The sequence below is a fragment of the Pleurodeles waltl genome, chromosome 10 (genome assembly GCF_031143425.1).
Source record: "Pleurodeles waltl isolate 20211129_DDA chromosome 10, aPleWal1.hap1.20221129, whole genome shotgun sequence".
Taxonomy (NCBI): domain Eukaryota; kingdom Metazoa; phylum Chordata; class Amphibia; order Caudata; family Salamandridae; genus Pleurodeles; species Pleurodeles waltl.
Window position 1 is genome coordinate 330,518,442 of NC_090449.1, and position 19,540 is coordinate 330,537,981.

The 19,540-nt window shown below is 47.4% G+C and overlaps 1 protein-coding gene across 1 annotated transcript in view; it reads right to left on the bottom strand.

Moving 5' to 3' along the window:
- The window catches only part of C10H16orf89 (chromosome 10 C16orf89 homolog), a 640,978-nt gene that overhangs the window by 443,560 nt on the left and 177,878 nt on the right, over nt 1-19,540 (bottom strand). The window contains exon 2 of the mRNA XM_069210520.1: nt 3,688-3,837. Within this exon, the coding sequence (XP_069066621.1) occupies nt 3,688-3,837 (150 nt within the window). The remainder of the gene's footprint in view (nt 1-3,687; nt 3,838-19,540) is intronic.

The window sequence follows — 19,540 nt, forward strand, 5'->3', positions numbered from 1 at the left end:
ATGGTAACTCCGAGCATGGCCATGTAACATGTCTAAGATCAAGGAATTGTCACCCCAATACCATTCTGGTATTGGGGGGACAATTCCATGATCCCCCGGGTCTCTAGCACAGAACCTGGGTACTGGCAAACTGCATTTCCGGGGTTTCCACTGCAGCTGCTGCTGCTGCCAACCCCTCAGACAGGCTTCTGCCCTCCTGGGGTCCAGCCAGGCCTGGCCCAGGATGGCAGAACAAAGGACTTCCTCTGAGAGAGGGTGTTACACCCTCTTCCCTTGTAAATAGGTGTGAATGGCTGGGGAGGAGTAGCCTCCCCCAGCCTCTGGAAATGCTTTGATGGGCACAGATGGTGCCCATCTCTGCTAAGCTAGTCTACACCAGTTCAGGGATCCCCCAGCCCTGCTCTGGCGTGAAACTGGACAAAGGAAAGGGGAGTGACCACTCCCCTGACCAGTACCTCCCAGGGGAGGTGCCCATAGCTCCTCCAGTGTGTCCCAGACCTCTGCCATCTTGGATTCAGAGGTGTTGGGGGCACACTGGACTGCTCTGAGTGGCCAGTGCCAGCAGGTGACGTCAGAGACCCCTCCTGATAGTTCTTAACCTCTCTTGGTAGCTAAACCTCCTTTCTTGGTAGCCAAACCTCTTTTTCTGGATATTTAGGGTCTCTCCTCTGGGGTATTCCTCAGATAACGAATGCAAGACCTCACCAGAGTTCATCTGCACTTCCCTCTTCGAGTTCTGCCAAGGATCGACCGCTGACTGCTCCAGGATGCCTGCAAAACCGCAACAAAGTAGCAAGAAGACTACCAGCAACATTGTAGCGCCTCATCCTGCCGGCTTTCTCAAATGTTTCCTGGTGGTGCATGCTCTGAGGGCTGTCTGCCTTCACCCTGCACTGGAAGCCAAGAAGAAATCTCCAGTGGGTCGATGGAATCTTCCCCCTGTTAACGCAGGCGCCAAAAGACTGCATCCCTGGTCCTCTGGGTCCCCTCTCATCCTGACGAGCGTGGTCTCTGGAACACAGGCGCTGGGCCCAAGTGTCTCCCACAGTCCAGTGGCACTTCTGTCCAAATTTGGTGGAGGTAAGTCCTTGCCTCCCCACGCCAGAAAGCAAACCTGTGTACTGCGTGATTTGCAGCTGCTCCGGCTTCTGTGCACTTTTCCAAGGATACCTTTGTGCACAGCCTAGCCTGGGTCCCCAGCACTCCTTCCTGCAGTGCTCAACCCGCTGAGTTGGACTCCGACATCGTGGGACCCTCCTTTTGTGAGTATGAGTTCACAGATCTTCCAAGTGCCTGTTCTGGTACTTATGTGGGTGCTTTCTGCTTCTGCGGGGGCTCTCTGAGTTGCTGAGCACCCCGTCTGTCTCCTCCTCCAAGGGGCAACATCCTGGTCCTTCCTGGTTCCCAGCAGCACCCAAAAACCTCTGCCACAACCCTTGCAGCTAGCAAGGCTTGTTTGCGGTATTTCTGCAAGGAAATACTTCTGCAACATCCAGCACGTCGTGGGACATCTTCTATCCAAAGGAGAAGTTCCTTGCCCTTTTCGTTGTTGCAGAATCTTCAGCTTCTTCCACCCGGAGGCAGCCCTTTTGCACCTTCAACCGGGGTTTTCTGGGCTCCTACCCCACCTGGACACTATCACGACTATTGGACTTGGTCACCTTCCTTTTCTAGTCCTCAGGTCCAGGAATCCATCTTCAGTGTTTTGCTGGTGCTTGTGGTTCGTGCAGAATCCCCCTATCACGGCTATTCTCTCTTTCTGGGGTAGTAGGGTAACTTTACTCCTACTTTTCAGGGTCTTGGGGCAGGGTATATTGGACACCCTTACTGTTTTCCTACAGTCCCAGCAACCCTCTACAATCTCCCATAGGTCTGGGGTCCATTAGTGATTCGCATTCCACTTTTGGAGTATATGGTTTGTGTTGCCCCTAGACCTATGTTTGCCGATTGCATCCTATTGTGATTCTACATTGTTTGCACTACTTTTCTTACTGTTAATTACCTGTTTTGGTTTTGTTTACATATAACTTGTGTATATTACTTACCTCCTAAGTGAGGGTATTCTCACTGATACTTTTGGCATATTGTCACTAAAATAAAGTACCTTTATTTTTAGTTACTCTCAGTATTGTCTTTTCTTATGATATTGTGCTATATGATGTAAGTGGTATAGTAGGAGCTTTGCATGTCTCCTAGTTCAGCCTAAGCTGCTTTGCCATAGCTACCTTTTATCAGCCTAAGCTGCTAGAAACACCTCTATTCTACTAATAAGGGATAACTGGACCTGGCACAGGGTGTAAGTACCACAAGGTACCCACTATAAACCAGGCCAGCCTCCTACATGCCTGCCTGGGACTGGGCTGCCCAGACCCCAGGAGGGCAGAAGCCTGTCTGTGGGTTGGCAGCAGCAGTAGCTGCAGTGAAATCCCCAGAGAGCTGGTTTGGCAGTACCCAGGGTCCATGCTGGAGTCCCAGGGATGCATGGGATTGGCACCCCAATACCAGATTTGGCATGGGGGGACAATTCCATGATCTTAGACATGTTACATGGCCATAGTCAGAGTTACCGGTGTGAAACTACACATAGGTATTGACCTATATGTAGTGCATGCGTGTAATGGTGTCCCCGCACTCACAAAGTCCGGGGAATTTGCCCTGAACAATGTGGGGGCACCTTGGCTAGTGCTAGGGTGCCCTCACACTTAGTAACTTTGCACCTAACATTCACCAAGTGAGGGGTAGACATATAGGTGACTTATAAGTTACTTAAGTGCAGTGTAAAATGGCTGCGAAATAACGTGGACATTATTTCACTCAGGCTGCAGTGGCAGTCCTGTGTAAGAATTGTCTGAGCTCCTTATGGGTGGCAAAAGAAATGCTGCAGCCCATAGGGATCTCCTGGAACCCCAATACCCTGGGCACCTAGATACCATATACTAGGGACTTATAAGGGTGTTCCAGTGTGCCAATGAGAATTGGTAAAATTAGTCACTAGCCTGCAGTGACAATTTTAAAAGCAGAGAGAGCATAAACATTGAGGTTGTGGTTAGCAGAGCCTCAATGATACAGTTAGGCACCACACAGGGAACACATACTGGGCATACTTTGTGAGGACTGGGGTCCTGACTAGCAGGATCCCAGTGACACACAGGCAAAAACAAACATACATATAGTAAAAGTGGGGGGGAGCTCAAATGGTTATGTTTTCACCATTTGTAAGTGGAAAAATATCTCAATAGTTGCACTAGAAATCTGACAAGGCATGGCCATTTGAACAATGTATATAGAGGGTTAAATGGGGGTGCGATGGAGAACACTCATGACTTCAAGAACAATAACCCTGTAAAGTATGATAATATCATCGGTCCTTGTGTCTCATACAAAGAGAGTAAAGTTAGAAATACCGGGGGCACCTATCGATGTTTGTTTTCTTCAGTCACGTAAAAAGTTAATTAATGCATTATTTTTTTCTACAAAAGTGTTCATAATATGTTCTTGCAGTGAAAAAAAGACAATCAGCCATTTAATAATATTTTACATTAGCTGACTTGTGGGAAGCTAATTTTGATACAAAGTTGCAACAAGGCAAAACGTGTTTTGGAGCTGCCATGGAAACTCGGGCTTCATTGGATTGATATTGACACAAAGTAATAGAAAATATAATAAAAATCCTGCCCACATGCCTACCTCTATAGTACTCTGAGTCGGTTTTCTTAAGAACATCCATTGTTTTTCCAACTAAAGACGAAATCTGGCTCCTGATATGGGAAAGTCGCTGCCTATGTGATTTCATTTGTAGGTCTTTTTCCCATTTCTTCAGCGGGCAATTGATCCACTCTGTGGGACAAAAAGAAAGATTTTGCTCAACGTGTGCATTATGTTTCCGGTGGTTACCACAAGTGCATAACTTGTAAATAACATAATGATAATAAGAAGTAGTGTACAGGTGGAAAGTATTACTTAGCAGCCCCCCGCCAGTGCTATTGAATACCCGGTGTTGCCCAGTACCAGGGCCGCCATGTCTGGATTAGAATCTGTGCCTCTTCCCTCCGTCATCCTACACTCCTTGTCTCTTCATCTACCTTTTTGCAGTTTTTTAGGGGCGAGCCTGCGTTGCATGCGCTCGCGCATGCGTATCGCAGCAAAACGCTTTTGTATTTAGAAAAGGGCTCCGAGCCCTGTCAACTTCACATCAGTGTTTTTTATTGGTTCGTGGGCTTGCCTAATAAAATCTGCTTGCTTTCATTAGTCGAAGGCAAGCATACGTCATGCCTTTTCCGGTGGCTAGCCCTCCTCGAGCGTAGCGACCAAGTACAGAAAACATGCGAGGCTCGCTGTTTTCCATCGGGCTCTTGGACTTATTTTTCTCTAATTTACGAGCGCGATCTCGCCTGGCAGAAGTCCAGCGCTTTACATAGTTAATTTCACTTTTTCGGGTTGTGTACATAAATGCACTTTTGCCCCATAGGTGAAAAGTCGGGTTAGGAGTTTACAACGCGATCAGCTCTAACATGAGCTAACGCGAGACCGGTTGCATTGTAAATGCTTGTTTCATCTCTGGTTTCTCACTTAATTACTATTTTTCTATCTTTATCGTCACTCTTCTTTTCCCTTTTTTGCATTTATCTCTTTTCTTTAGGTGAACGTCTGATGATGAATAATAAGCAGCGCTTAGTGAATAAAATGATGATAATATTATTAATAATAATAATAATAATAAAATTCGGGCATTTGGTGTTACCGAACATCGGGGTTGCCGAACACCAAGGATGTTTATTTCATTCCACGTTATCTTTTCTCATCCACCACCATACACTTCCTTACTCTTTAACTGGCTCTTGCAGGTTCTTTGTGCATCCCTGCTTTCCTCCTTTAACACTGTTTTTTTGTCCTTCTGTTTCTCCCTCTTCACCCATTTTCCCCCCTTCCGCTCTCGTTTTCTGGTTCAAAGTCTATTGAGAAAAAATACGTCCCGAACCCCTAAAAAAAGTTCTGTTAGGCCGAACTTGCAACCCCAGACTCAAATTAAGCACCGGAAGTAAGAGTGGGTAGTGATTCCCAAAAAGAGCACCTGTGCCGATTGACTTCACCAGCGGGTACAAATTAAACATAAGTTGCAGGATCCGGCTTCTTGTACGCTGAACTGTGCACCACAGTGCAGTACTAAGGGAACTATTTAGCCTTTGCAATATGTACAGCCAGGTCACTGGAGAAATGTACTCTGCTGGCTTGACGAGCTACAACCAGCCATACTGAGGGCCAGATTTACAAAGTCCTTGCACCCTATAGCGCCAAATTTGCCGCAAATGTGACTCTAAGAGGCCACTACCATAGCGCCATATTTACAAGGTGGCGCAAACTAGGTTTGTGCCACACTGTAAACCCTTTGTGCCACATCATGCATAATAAATACATAATGTACGCAAAGGGGGTGTTTCCTCATTAGAGGGTCACTAAATATGGCGCAATGGAATCTATAAGATTCCATTGCACCATTTCTAGTGTCATTTTTAACACCCCCTTAAAGCAGGTGTTAAAATGAGGCTTTAGCAAAACACTAAAGGATGATGGACGGAGTGCTGAACAATACAAACACTCAACCCCAGTCACAGATCTGGGTTTAATCCATCGTTCTTTTGCGCACCATGCCACCCCAGTTTGGACCCAGCCATATGCAAATCAGCCTTGACCCTGTTCCTCATGGGAACAGTCAAGCCCGAAATGCCAAGCCAGGTCCTCCCTGGATGGGAAACATCATCATGGGACCAGTGTAGGAGGCTGGACTGGCTTGTAGTGAGTACCAAGGGGTACTTGCACCTTGCACCAGGCCCAGTTATCCCTTATTAGTGTATAGGGTGTCTAGCAGCATAGGCTGATAGATAATGGTAGCTTAGCAGAGCAGCTTAGGCTGAACTACGAGACGAGTGAAGCTCCTACAGTACCACTAGTGTCACTTGCACAATATCATAAGAAAACACAATACACAGATATACTAAAAATAAAGGTACTTTATTTTTATGACAATATGCCAAAGTATCTCAGAGTGTACCCTCAGTATGAGGATAGCAAATATACACAAGATATATGTACACAATACCAAAATATGCAGTAATAGTATTAGAAAACAGTGCAAACAATGTATAGTTACAATAGGATGCAATGGGAACACATAGGGATGGGGCAACACAAACCATATACTCCAAAAGTGGAATGCGAACCACGAATGGACCCCAAACCTATGTGACCTTGTAGAGGGTCGCTGGGACTATTAGAAAATAGTAAGGATTAGAAAAATAGCCCACCCCAAGACCCTGAAAAGTGAGTGCAAAGTGCACTAAAGTTCCTCAAAGGAGATAGAAGTCGTGATAGGGGAATTCTGCAGGAAAGACACAAACCAGCAATGCAACAACGATGGATTTCCAGTCGAGGGTACCTGTGGAACAAGGGGACCAAGTCCAAAAGTCACAAGCAAGTCGGAGATGGGCAGATGCCCAGGAAATGCCAGCTGTGGGTGCAAAGAAGCTGCTACTGGACAGTAGAAGCTGAAGGTTCTGCAGGAACGACAAGGGCTAGAGACTTCCCCTTTGGAGAATGGATCCCTAACGCCGTGGAGAGTTGTGCAGAAGTGTTTTCCTGAAGAAAGACCGCCAACAAGCCTTGCTAGCTGCAAATTGTGCATTTAGGGTTTTTTGATGCTGCTGTGGCCCAGGAGGGACCAAGATGTCGCCAATTGCGTCTGGGGACAGAGGGGGCGACGAGCAAGACAAGGAGCCCTCTCAGAAGCAGGCAGCACCCGCAGAAGTGCCAGAATAGGCACTACGAAGTGGAGAGAAACGGTGCTCACCCGAAGTCGCACAAAGGAGTCCCATATCGCCGGAGGACAACTTAGGAGGTCGTGCAATGCAGGTTAGAGTGCCGTGGACCCAGGCTGGACTGTGCACAAAGGATTTCCACCGGAAGTGCACGGACGCCGGAGTAGCTGCAAAAGTCGTGGTTCCTAGCAATGCAGTCTGGCGTGGGGAGGCAAGGACTTACCTCCACCAAACTTGGACTGAAGAGTCACTGGACTGTGGGAGTCACTTGGACAGAGTTGCTGGATTCAAGGGACCTCGCTCGTCGTGCTGAGAGGAGACCCAGGGTACCGGTGATGCAGTTCTTTGGTGCCTGCGGTTGCAGGGGGACGATTCCGTCGACCCACGGGAGATTTCTTCGGAGCTTCTAGTGCAGAGAGGAGGCAGACTACCCCCACAGCATGCACCACCAGGAAAACAGTCGAGAAGGCGGCAGGATCAGCGTTACAGAGTTGCAGTAGTCGTCTTTGCTACTTTGTTGCAGTTTTGCAGGCGTCCAGCGTGGTCAGCAGTCGATTCCTTGGCAGAAGGTGAAGAGAGAGATGCAGAGGAACTCGGATGAGCTCTTGCATTCGTTATCTAAGGAATCCCCAAAGACAGAGACCCTAAATAGCCAGAAAAGAGGGTTTGGCTACCTAGGAGAGAGGATAGGCTAGCAACACCTGAAGGAGCCTATCAGAAGGAGTCTCTGACGTCACCTGCTGGCCCTGGCCACTCAGAGCAGTCCAGTGTGCCAGCAGCACCTCTGTTTCCAAGATGGCAGAGGTCTGGAGCACATTGGAGGAGCTCTGGGCACCTCCCAGGGGAGGTGCAGGTCAGGTGAGTGGTCACTCCCCTTTCCTTTGTCCAGTTTCGTGCCAGAGCAGGGCTGAGGGGTCCCTGAACCGGTGTAGACTGGCTTATGCAGAAATGGGCACCATCTGTGCCCATGAAAGCATTTCCAGAGGCTGGGGGAGGCTACTCCTCCCCTGCCTTCACACCATTTTCCAAAGGGAGAGGGTGTAACACCCTCTCTCAGAGGAAGTCCTTTGTTCTGCCATCCTGGACCAAGCCTGGCTGGACCCCAGGAGGGCAGAAACCTGTCTGAGGGGTTGGCAGCAGCAGCAGCTGCAGTGAAACCCCAGGAAAGGCAGTTTGGCAGTATCAGTGTCTGTGCTACAGACCACTGGGATCATGGGATTGTGCCAACTATGCCAGGATGGCATAGAGGGGGCAATTCCATGATCATAGACATGTTACATGGCCATATTCGGAGTTACCATTGTGAAGCTACATATAGGTAGTGACCTATATGTAGTGCACGCGTGTAATGGTGTCCCCGCACTCACAAAGTCCAGGGAGTTGGCCCTGAACAATGTGGGGGCACCTTGGCTAGTGCCAGGGTGCCCTCACACTAAGTAACTTTGCACCTAACCTTTACCAGATAAAGGTTAGACATATAGGTGACTTATAAGTTACTTAAGTGCAGTGTAAAATGACTGTGAAATAACGTGGACGTTATTTCACTCAGGCTGCAGTGGCAGGCCTGTGTAAGAATTGTCAGAGCTCCCTATGGGTGGCAAAAGAAATGCTGCAGCCCCTAGGGATCTCCTGGAACCCCAATACCCTGGGTACCTCAGTACCATATACTAGGGAATTATAAGGGTGTTCCAGTAAGCCAATGTAAATTGGTAAAATTGGTCACTAGCCTGTTAGTGACAATTTGAAAGAAATGAGAGAGCATAACCACTGAGGTTCTGGTTAGCAGAGCCTCAGTGAGACAGTTAGTCATAACACAGGTAACACATTCAGGCACACTTATGAGCACTGGGGCCCTGGCTGGCAGGGTCCCAGTGACACATACAACTAAAACAACATATATACGGTGAAAAATGGGGGTAACATGCCAGGCAAGATGGTACTTTCCTACACAACCCCCCCCTTACGAAGGACAATAAGACTAGCCATGACCTGATGAGTCTTCATTGTCTAAGTGGAAATATCTGGAGAGTCCATCTGCATTGGAATGGCTACTCCCAGGTCTATGTTCCACTGTATAGTCCATTCCCTGTAGGGATATGGACCACCTCAACAATTTAGAATTTTCACCTTTCATTTGTTTTAGCCAAAGTAGAGGTTTGTGGTCTGTCTGAACAATGAAGTGAGTCCCAAACAGGTATGGCCTCAACTTCTTCAGTGCCCAGACCACAGCAAAGGCCTCCCTCTCTATGGCAGACCAACGCTTTTCTCTAGGGGTCAACCTTCTACTAATAAAAGCAACAGGTTGATCCTGGCCCTCAGAATTAAGTTGTGATAGGACTGCCCCTACTCCTAATTCAGATGCATCAGCTTGGACATAGATTTTTTTAGAATAACAAGGGCTTTTCAGGACAGGTGCAGAGCACATGGCCTGCTTCAGCTCCTCAAAAGCTTTCTGACAGTTTGCTGTCCATAATACCTTTTTAGGCATTTTCTTGGATGTGAGGTCATTAAGAGGGGCTGCAATGGAGCCATAGTTCTTAATGAACCTCCTGTAATACCCAGTGAGGCCTAGGAAGGCTCTCACTTGAGTCTGAGTAGTAGGGGGAACCCAATCTATAATATTTTGGATTTTCCCCTGCAGTGGTGCAATCTGTTCCCCACCAACAAGGTGTCCCAGATAAACCACCTTCCCCTGCCCTATCTGACACTTTGAAGCCTTGATAGTGAGGCTTGCCTTTTGCAGGACCTCCAAAACTTTCTATAGGTGGACCAGGTGATCATCCCAGCTGGAGCTAAAGACAGCTATATCGTCCAAATATGCTGCACTAAAAGCTTCCAGCCCTTACAGGACTGTGTTCACCAACCTCTGAAAAGTGGCAGGTGCATTTTTGAACCCAAAAGGCATTACTGTGCATTGGTAATGGCCTCCAATGGTTGAAAATCCAGTTTTAGGTTTAGCATCTTCTGATAATTTGATCTGCCAATACCCTGCAGTCAAATCAAAAGTGCTTAGATACTTGGCAGATGCCAGTGTATCTATGAGCTCATCTGCCCTGGGTATAGGGTGAGCATCAGTTTTGGTTACCTGGTTGAGACCTCTGTAGTCTACACAAAACCGCATTTCCTTCTTTCCATCCTTGGAATGAGGTTTTGGTACAAGTACCACAGGAGAATCCCATGGACTTTCAGAGTGCTCAACCACTCCCAGTTCTAACATTTTCTGCACCTCTTGCTTTATGCAGTCTCTGACATGGTCAGGCTGCCTATAGATCTTACTTTTGACAGGCAAGCTGTCTCCAGTATCTATAGTGTGCTCACACCAAGAAGTGGTACCTGGCACAGTAGAGAAGAGTTCAGAAAACTGACCCAGGAGATTTATGCAATGGTCTTTCTGGTCAGCAGTAAGACAATCAGCCAAAACTACACCTTCCACTAGAGTATCTTGTTCTGTGGAAGAGAAGAGATCAGGTAGAGGATCACTGTCTTCTTCCTGGCCCTCATCAGTTGCCATGAGCAGGGTGAAATCAGCCCTGTCATAGTAGGGTTTCAGGCGATTGACATGGAGCACCCTAAGGGGACTCCTGGCAGTGCCTAAGTCAACTAAGTAGGTGACTTCACCCTTTTTCTCAACAATTGTGTGAGGTCCACTCCATTTATCTTGGAGTGCTCTTGGGGCCACAGGCTCCAAGACCCACACTTTCTGCCCTGGTTTGTACTGAACCAAAACAGCCTTCTGGTCATGCCATTGCTTTAGGAGCTCTTGGCTGGCCTGAAGGTTTTTTCTGGCCTTTTTCATGTACTCAGCCATCCTTGATCTGAGGCCAAGTACATACTCCACAATATCTTGCTTTGGAGATTTTAAAGGTTGTTCCCAACCCTCCTTGACAAGTGTTAGTGGACCCCTAACAGGGTGTCCAAAGAGGAGTTCAAAGGGGCTGAAGCCCACTCCTTTCTGGGGTACCTCCCTGTAGGCAAAAAGGAGGCATGGTAACAGGATATCCCATCTCCTGCGTAGTTTTTCAGGGAGACCCATAATCATGCCTTTGAGAGTTTTGTTAAATCTCTCCACCAGTCCATTTGTTTGTGGATGATAGGGTGTAGTGAACTTGTAAGTCACACCACACTCCTTCCACATGGCCTTTAAGTAAGCAGACATGAAATTGCTTCCTCTGTCTGATACTACCTCTTTTGGGAAGCCCACCCTGGAAAATATTCCAAGGAGGGCCTTTGCCACTGCAGGAGCTGTAGTGGTCCTTAGAGGAATTGCTTCAGGATATCTTGTGGCATGGTCCACTACCACCAAGATAAACCTATTGCCTGAAGCAGTAGGAGGGTCAAGGGGGCCAACTATGTCAACCCCTACCCTTTAAAAGGGAATCCCAACCACAGGCAGTGGAATAAGGGGTGCCTTTGGAGTGCCACCTGTCTTGCCACTGGCTTGACAGGTTTCACAGGACTTGCAAAATTCTTTTGTGTCCTCTGACATTCTAGGCCAATGAAACAAGGGAACAAGTCTGTCCCAAGTTTTCATTTGTCCCAGATGTCCAGCTAGGGGAATGTCGTGGGCTAGAGTTAGGAGGAACTTTCTGTACTCCTGAGGAATCACTAACCTCCTGGCAGTTCCAGGTTTAGGATCCCTTGCTTCAGTGTACAATAGGTTGTCCTCCCAGTAAACTCTGTGAGAGTCACTGACATCCCCATTAGCTTGTTTGACAGCTTGCTGTCTTAGACCGTCTAGTGTGGGACAGGTTTGCTGTGCCACACTCAGCTCCTCCCTGGCAGGCCCCCCTTCACCCAAAAGCTCAGCAGTATCTGCTTCCAGCTCCTCTGGTATAGGTTCTGCACAGGGTGGAAATTCTTCTTCCTCAGAATTAGAATCCACTGCAGAGGGAGGGATAGTAGGAAGTGCTTTACTTCTACTAGCCCTAGCTTTAGGGAGCACTTGGTCCATTGTTCCAGGATCCACGTTTCCCTGTCCTTTTTGCTTTTTGGCCTGAGCCCTGGTTAAAGCAAAAATATTCCCTGGGATGCCCAGCATTGCTGCATGGGCCTCCAACTCCACATCTGACCAAGCTGATGTCTCCAAATCATTTCCTAGTAGACAGTCTACAGGTAAATCTGAGGCTACCACAACTTTCTTTGGACCAGTAACCCCCCCCCAGTTGAGATTTACAACAGCCATGGGGTGGCTAAGTGTGTTGTTGTGAGCATCGGTTACTTGGTACTGGTGACCAAGTAGGTGTTGTTCAGGGTGGACCAGTTTCTCTATTACCATAGTAACACTGGCACCAGTGTCCCTGTAGGCCTGAACCTCAACACCATTTATTAGGGATAGCTGCTTGTACTTATCCATATTAAGGGGACAAGCCTCTAAGGTGGCTAAATCAATAGCCCCCTCAGAGACTAACACAGCCTCTGTGGTCTCCCTAACAAGACCAACCCCACCTAAGTTACCAATAGTGAGCCCAGCTACTCCCTTGGATTGGCTATTAGTAGGTTTGCTCCCACCACCACTGCTATTAGTAGGGACACTAGGTGTAGCAGTAGGGTTTGTGGTGGTAGGAGGCTTGGTGCTTTTCTTTGGACAACTGGGATCTGTTGTCCAATGCCCTTTTATTTTACATAAATAGCACCATGGTTTCTTTTCTTTGTTTTGATTAGAAGAGGATTTGGGCCCACCACCCCCACCAGAGTGTTTTTGTGGGCCTCATGAAGACTCATTTTTAGATTTGTCCCCACCCTTGTCAGAAGACTTACCATCCTTCTTCTTGTTGCCATCTTTGTCACCCCCTGTATGAACTTTTCTGTTCACCCTTGTTCTGACCCATTTGTCTGCCTTCTTTCCCAATTCTTGGGGAGAGGTCAGATCAGAGTCCACCAAGTACTGGTGCAACAAATCAGACACACAATTATTAAGAATATGCTCTCTCAGGATCAAGTTATACAGGCTGTCATAATCGGTAACTTCACTGCCATGTAACCACCCCTCCAAGGCCTTCACTGAATGGTCAATGAAATCAACCCAGTCTTGTGAAGACTCCTTTTTGGTCTCTCTGAACTTTATCCTGTATTGTTCAGTGGTTAAGCCATAACCATCCAGGAGTGCATTCTTAAGAACTGTAAAATTATTGGCATCTCTTTCTTTCACAGTAAGGAGCCTATCCCTACCTTTTCCACTAAATGATAGCCATAGGATAGCAGCCCACTGCCTTTGAGGGACATCCTGTACAACACAGGCCCTCTCAAGTGCAGCAAACCACTTGTTAATGTCATCCCCCTCCTTATAAGGGGGAACTATCTTGTGCAGATTCCTGGAATCATGCTCTTTTGCAGGATGACTATGGGGACTACTGCTGCTGCCACCATGGGTTTCTAAACCCAACTTCTGTCTTTCCTTCTCTAGTTCTAAGGACTGTCTATCCAAATCCAGCTGTTGCTTCTTAAGCTTCAGTCTGGTTTGTTCCACTCTCTACTTATTGAGTTCCCTTTCTAACATTCTGTCATCAGGGTTGGTGGGAGGGACATGTCTTGAAACAGAGGTATGATGAGAATTGACAGAAGGAGACCTATCCCTAACAGAAGGCATCCTAACAGCTTGGTTAACAGAAACATCACTTCTACTGTGGTGAGAAGGAATACTCTTGTTAAGATGTGAGACAACACTATCTGTATGGTGTGACTCAACCTCAGTACCAACTATGCTAGGCTGTCTAGTATTGGGCAGGCTAGGAAGCTTATTTCCTGAATCTTTTCTTAGGGGAGTCCCTGGATCAGATTGGGAACCATTAGCTACTTTTTCAACAGATGGGGCGCTTTTGGCCTTATCTTGTTCTCTAAGCATGTTAAGCAATAATTCCAAAGAAGGATTCTTCCCTACACTCAAACCTCTTTCTACACAGAGACTCCTTGCTCCTTTCCAGCCAAGGTGATCATATGCAAGTTTGGACAGATCAACATTTTGGCCTGTGCCAGACATTTTTTTGAAAGAGTTTAAGTGATAGAAAAAGAGAAAAAAGTTTTCAGAACTTTTAGAAAGACAGAAAAAAAAACTTTTACAACTTTTAAGAACTTTTTAGAAAGTTTAGAGGTACTTTTCAGCACTTAGAAAAGAGTGAAAAGAGGAAATGCAAAACTTTTTGGTTAGGTGTACATACACTGAACTTGTTTTGTATATTTTTCTCTTATGAAAAGTACAACAACAAAAGTGGTAAGTAGTCTCAAAGCACTTATCCCACCTCTGCACAACCAATGTAGGAGGCTGGACTGGCTTGTAGTGAGTACCAAGGGGTACTTGCACCTTGCACCAGGCCCAGTTATCCCGTATTAGTGTATAGGGTGACTAACAGCATAGGCTGATAGATAATGGTAGCTTAGCAGAGCAGCTTAGGCTGAACTACGAGACGAGTGAAGTTCCTACAGTACCACTAGTGTCACTTGCACAATATCATAAGAAAACACAATACACAGATATACTAAAAATAAAGGTACTTTATTTTTATAACAATATGCCAAAGTATCTCAGAGTGTACCCTCAGTATGAGGATAGCAAATATACACAAGATATATGTACACAATACCAAAATATGCAGTAATAGTATTAGAAAACAGTGCAAACAATGTATAGTTACAATAGGATGCAATGGGAACACATAGGGATAGGGGCAACACAAACCATATACTCCAAAAGTGGAATGCGAACCACGAATGGACCCCAAACCTATGTGACCTTGTAGAGGGTCGCTGGGACTATTAGAAAATAGTAAGGGTTAGAAAAATAGCCCACCCCAAGACCCTGAAAAGTGAGTGCAAAGTGCACTAAAGTTCCCCAAAGGACATAGAAGTCGTAATAGGGGAATTCTGCAGGAAAGACACAAACCAGCAATGCAACAACAATGGATTTCCAGTCGGGGGTACCTGTGGAACAAGGGGACCAAGTCCAAAAGTCACAAGCAAGTCGGAGATGGGCAGATGCCCAGGAAATGCCAGCTCTGGGTGCAAAGAAGCTGCTACTGGACAGTAGAAGCTGAAGGTTCTGCAGGAACGACAAGGGCTAGAGACTTCCTCTTTTGAGGATAAATCTCCCACGCCGTGGAGAGTCGTGCAGAAGTGTTTTCCTGAAGAAAGACCGCCAACAAGCCTTGCTAGCTGCAAATTGTGCAGTTAGGGGTTTTGGATGCTGCTGTGGCCCAGGAGGGACCAGGATGTCGTCAATTGCGTCTGGGGACAGAGGAGGCGTCGAGCAAGAAAAGGAGCCCTCTCAGAAGCAGGCAGCACCCACAGAAGTGCCAGAACAGGCACTACAAAGTGGAGAGAAACGGTGCTCACCCGAAGTTGCACAAAGGAGTCCCACGTCGCCGGAGGACAACTTAGGAGGTCGTGCAATGCAGGTTAGAGTGCCGTGGACCCAGGCTGCACTGTGCACAAAGGATTTCCGCCGGAAGTGCACAGAGGCCGGAGTAGCTGCAAAAGTCGCAGTTTCCAGCAATGCAGTCTGGCGTGGGGAGGCAAGGACTTACCTCCACCAAACTTGGACTGAAGAGTCACTGGACTGAGGGAGTCACTTGGACAGAGTTGCTGGATTCAAGGGACCTCGCTCGTCGTGCTGAGAGGAGACCCACAGTACCGGTGATGCAGTTCTTTGGTGCCTGCGGTGGCAGGGGGACGATTCCGTCGACCCACTGGAGATTTCTTCGGAGCTTCTAGTGCAGAGAGGAGGCAGACTACCCCCACAGCATGCACCACCAGGAAAACAGTCGAGAAGGCGGCAGGATCAGCGTTACAGAGTTGCAGTAGTCGTCTTTGCTACTTTGTTGCAGTTTTGCAGGCTTCCAGCGCGGTCAGCAGTCGATTCCTTGGCAGAAGGTGAAGAGAGAGATGCAGAGGAACTCGGATGAGCTCTTGCATTCGTTATCTAAGGAATCCCCAAAGAGAGAGACCCTAAATAGCCAGAAAAGAGGGTTTCGCTACCAAGGAGAGAGGATAGGCTAGCAACACCTGAAGGAGCCTATCAGAAGGAGTCTCTGACGTCACCTGCTGGCCCTGGCCACTCAGAGCAGTCCAGTGTGCCAGCAGCACCTCTGTTTCCAAGATGGCAGAGGTCTGGAGCACACTGGAGGAGCTCTGGGCACCTCCCAGGGGAGGTGCAGGTCAGGGGAGTGGTCACTCCCCTTTCCTTTGTCCAGTTTCGCGCCAGAGCAGGGCTGAGGGGTCCCTGAACCGGTGTAGACTGGCTTATGCAGAAATGGGCACCATCTGTGCCCATGAAAGCATTTCAAGAGGCTGGGGGAGGCTACTCCTCCCCTGCCTTCACACCATTTTCCAAAGGGAGAGGGTGTAACACCCTCTCTCAGAGGAAGTCCTTTGTTCTGCCATCCTGGACCAAGCCTGGCTGGACCCCAGGAGGGCAGAAACCTGTCTGAGGGGTTGACAGCAGCAGCAGCTGCAGTGAAACCCCGGGAAAGGCAGTTTGGCAGTACCAGGGTCTGTGCTACAGACCACTGGGATCATGGGATTGTGCCAACTATGCCAGGATGGCATAGAGGGGGCAATTCCATGATCATAGACATGTTACATGGCCATATTCGGAGTTACCATTGTGAAGCTACATATAGGTAGTGACCTATATGTAGTGCACGTGTGTAATGGTGTCCCCGCACTCACAAAGTCCGGGGAATTGGCCCTGAACAATGTGGGGGCACCTTGGCTAGTGCCAGGGTGCCCTCACACTAAGTAACTTTGCACCTAACCTTTACCAGGTAAAGGTTAGACATATAGGTGACTTATAAGTTACTTAAGTGCAGTGTAAAATGGCTGTGAAATAACGTGGACGTTATTTCACTCAGCCTGCAGTGGCAGGCCTGTGTAAGAATTGTAACAGCTCCCTATGGGTGGCAAAAGAAATGCTGCAGCCCCTAGGGATCTCCTGGAACCCCAATACCCTGGGTACCTCAGTACCATATACTAGGGAATTATAAGGGTGTTCCAGTAAGCCAATGTAAATTGGTAAAATTGGTCACTAGCCTGTTAGTGAGAATTTGAAAGAAATGAGAGAGCATAACCACTGAGGTTCTGGTTAGCAGAGCCTCAGTGAGACAGTTAGTCATAACACAGGTAACACATTCAGGCACACTTATGAGCACTGGGGCCCTGGCTGGCAGGGTCCCAGTGACACATACAACTAAAACAACATATATACAGTGAAAAATGGGGGTAACATGCCAGGCAAGATGGTACTTTCCTACAACCAGTTTCAGGGTATCACCCTTCATCAGCTAGGCTAGCTTGAATCCAGTGGTACAGTGAGCACGGGACCCACGTCAGGACATACCCTTCCCACTTAGGGCAACTTTAGCAGCACAAAAGGATGATGGACGGAGTGCTGAACAATGCAAACACTCACCCCCAGTCACAAATCTGGGTTTAATCCATTGTTCTTTTGCTCCCCATGCCACCCCAGTTTGGACCTAGTGTTTGCAAGAGATAGGCCTTACAAAAATGAAAAACAAGTTTAGGAGTTTTTCACTGTCAGGACAAGTGAAAAGTAAACACACATGTCCTACTTTTTAAATACCATGCATTCTACCCTAAAAGCCTTTAGGGCCTACCAGAGGAGTGTGTTACAGGCTGCACTGGCATACCTGAGATATGTTTTAAAAAGCAACTTTAGAGGGTAGCAAAATAAATGTGGCAGCTGTAGGAGGCTGGCCTGGCTTGTAGTGGGTACCAGAGGTACTTACACCTTGTGCCAGGTCCAGTTATCCCTTATTAGTGTAGAAGAGGTGTTTCTAGCAGCTTAGGCTGATAGACGGTAGCTATGGCAAAGCAGCTTAGGCTGAACTAGGAGACATGCAAAGCTCCTACTATACCACTTATATCATATGCACAATATCATAAGAAAACACAATACACAGAGTTACTAAAAATAAACATACTTTATTTTTATGACAATATGCCAAACGTATCTCAGTGAGTACCCTCAGTAAGAAGGTAAGTAATATACACAAGTTATATGTACACAAATCAAAATTAGGTAAGTAAGAGCAAGAAAAGTAATGCAAACAGTGTAGAATTACAATAGGTTGCAATAGGCAAGCATAGGTATAGGGGCAACACAAACCATATACTCCAAAAGTGGAATGCGAATCACAATGGACCCCAGACCTATGTGAGCTTGTAGTGGGTCGCTGGGACTGTAAGAAAACAGTGAGGGTCAGAAAAATACCCCACCCCAAGACCCTGAAAAGTAGGAGTAAAGTACGCCTACTACCCCCAGAGAGCACAATAGTCGTGATAGGGGAATTCTGCAGGAAGAACAAACACCAGCAATGCACTGACAACGGATTTCCGGACCTGAGTACCTGTAAGACAAGGGGACCAAGTCCAATAGTTGCGACAGTGTCCAGGGGGGACAGGAGCCCAGGAAAACCCGGATAAAGGTGCAAGGAAGCGCTTCTGGTTGGAAGAAGCTTGGAGTTCTGCAAGAAAGAAGAGAACTAGGAGCTTCTCCTTCGGAAAACAGATGTCCCACGTCGTGATGAAGCTTGCATAGGTGTTCCGATGCAGAAATACTGCAAACAAGCCTTGCTAGCTGCAAGGGTCGCGGTAGACAGTTAGGCATCACACAGGGAACACATAAAGGGCACATACTATGAGCACTGGGGCCCTGCCTGGCAGGGTCCCAGTGACACATGGACTAAAACAACATACATACAGTGAAATATGGGGGTAACATGTAAGGCAAGATGGTACTTTCCTATAGCAGCTCACTAGTATTACATTTAATTTACAAGCCTTACATACATGCAGTGTCATTTACTAGTGGTTTACAAGTAAATTAAATGTGCCAATTAGATGTGATCCAGTTTTACATTTTAAATTGAGAACAACAGTACTTGAACTCTGGTTAGCAGGGGTAAAGCATGCAGAGTCCTAATACCAACAAAAACAAGTTATGTATGATAAAGAGAAAAGGTGGTTTGCCAAAATATAATCCTCTGTAACCTCGGCAATTAAACTAAAACACCAAAAAGCAGTGGTGAACGTAGGAACAGATAAATATACCAATTAACTGCTTCTGTGCTGTGGACGTAATGGTTACGTCCTGCGGCACAGTGCTCCTGTGCCGAGGACGTAACCATTACATCCTCAGCCTGGAGCCCGGAGGGCTCTCCCACCCCCCTACGGCAGGGATGGAAGGGGAAGCCCTTCCCCTTCCACCCACAACATCCCCCTCCCCCCTGTGACGTCAGCGCTCCTCCCATCGCACCTATTTTAATTAGGCCAATCTGCCCCCAAGGGGGGCAGAAACTACCAGCCACCATGGATTTTTTGTTGTTGTTGTTTTACAGACGGGGAGCGACACCTTAGGCAAGGGTCGCTCCCCTGGGGGGGGGGGGAAATTGTATTTAGGCCATGTCTGCCCCCTTTATGGGCAGATCGGCTGATTTTTGCTACACCAATCTGCCCCCAAGGGGGGCAGAAACCACCAGACACCAGGGATCTTTATTTTTTTGCGTCAATTTCACACAAGGGGTGTAACCCCTTAGGCAAGGGTCGTTCCCATGGGGGACAAATTTATTTTAGGCCATTATTGCCCCCCTTGGGGGCAGATCTGCCTATTTCTATTAGGCCGATCTGCCCCCGGGTGGGCAGAAACCACTTAGGGACCAGGGATTGGTGCGTGTGTATGTGTGTGTTTTGTTTAGGGAGGCAGCCCCTTGGGCAAGGGT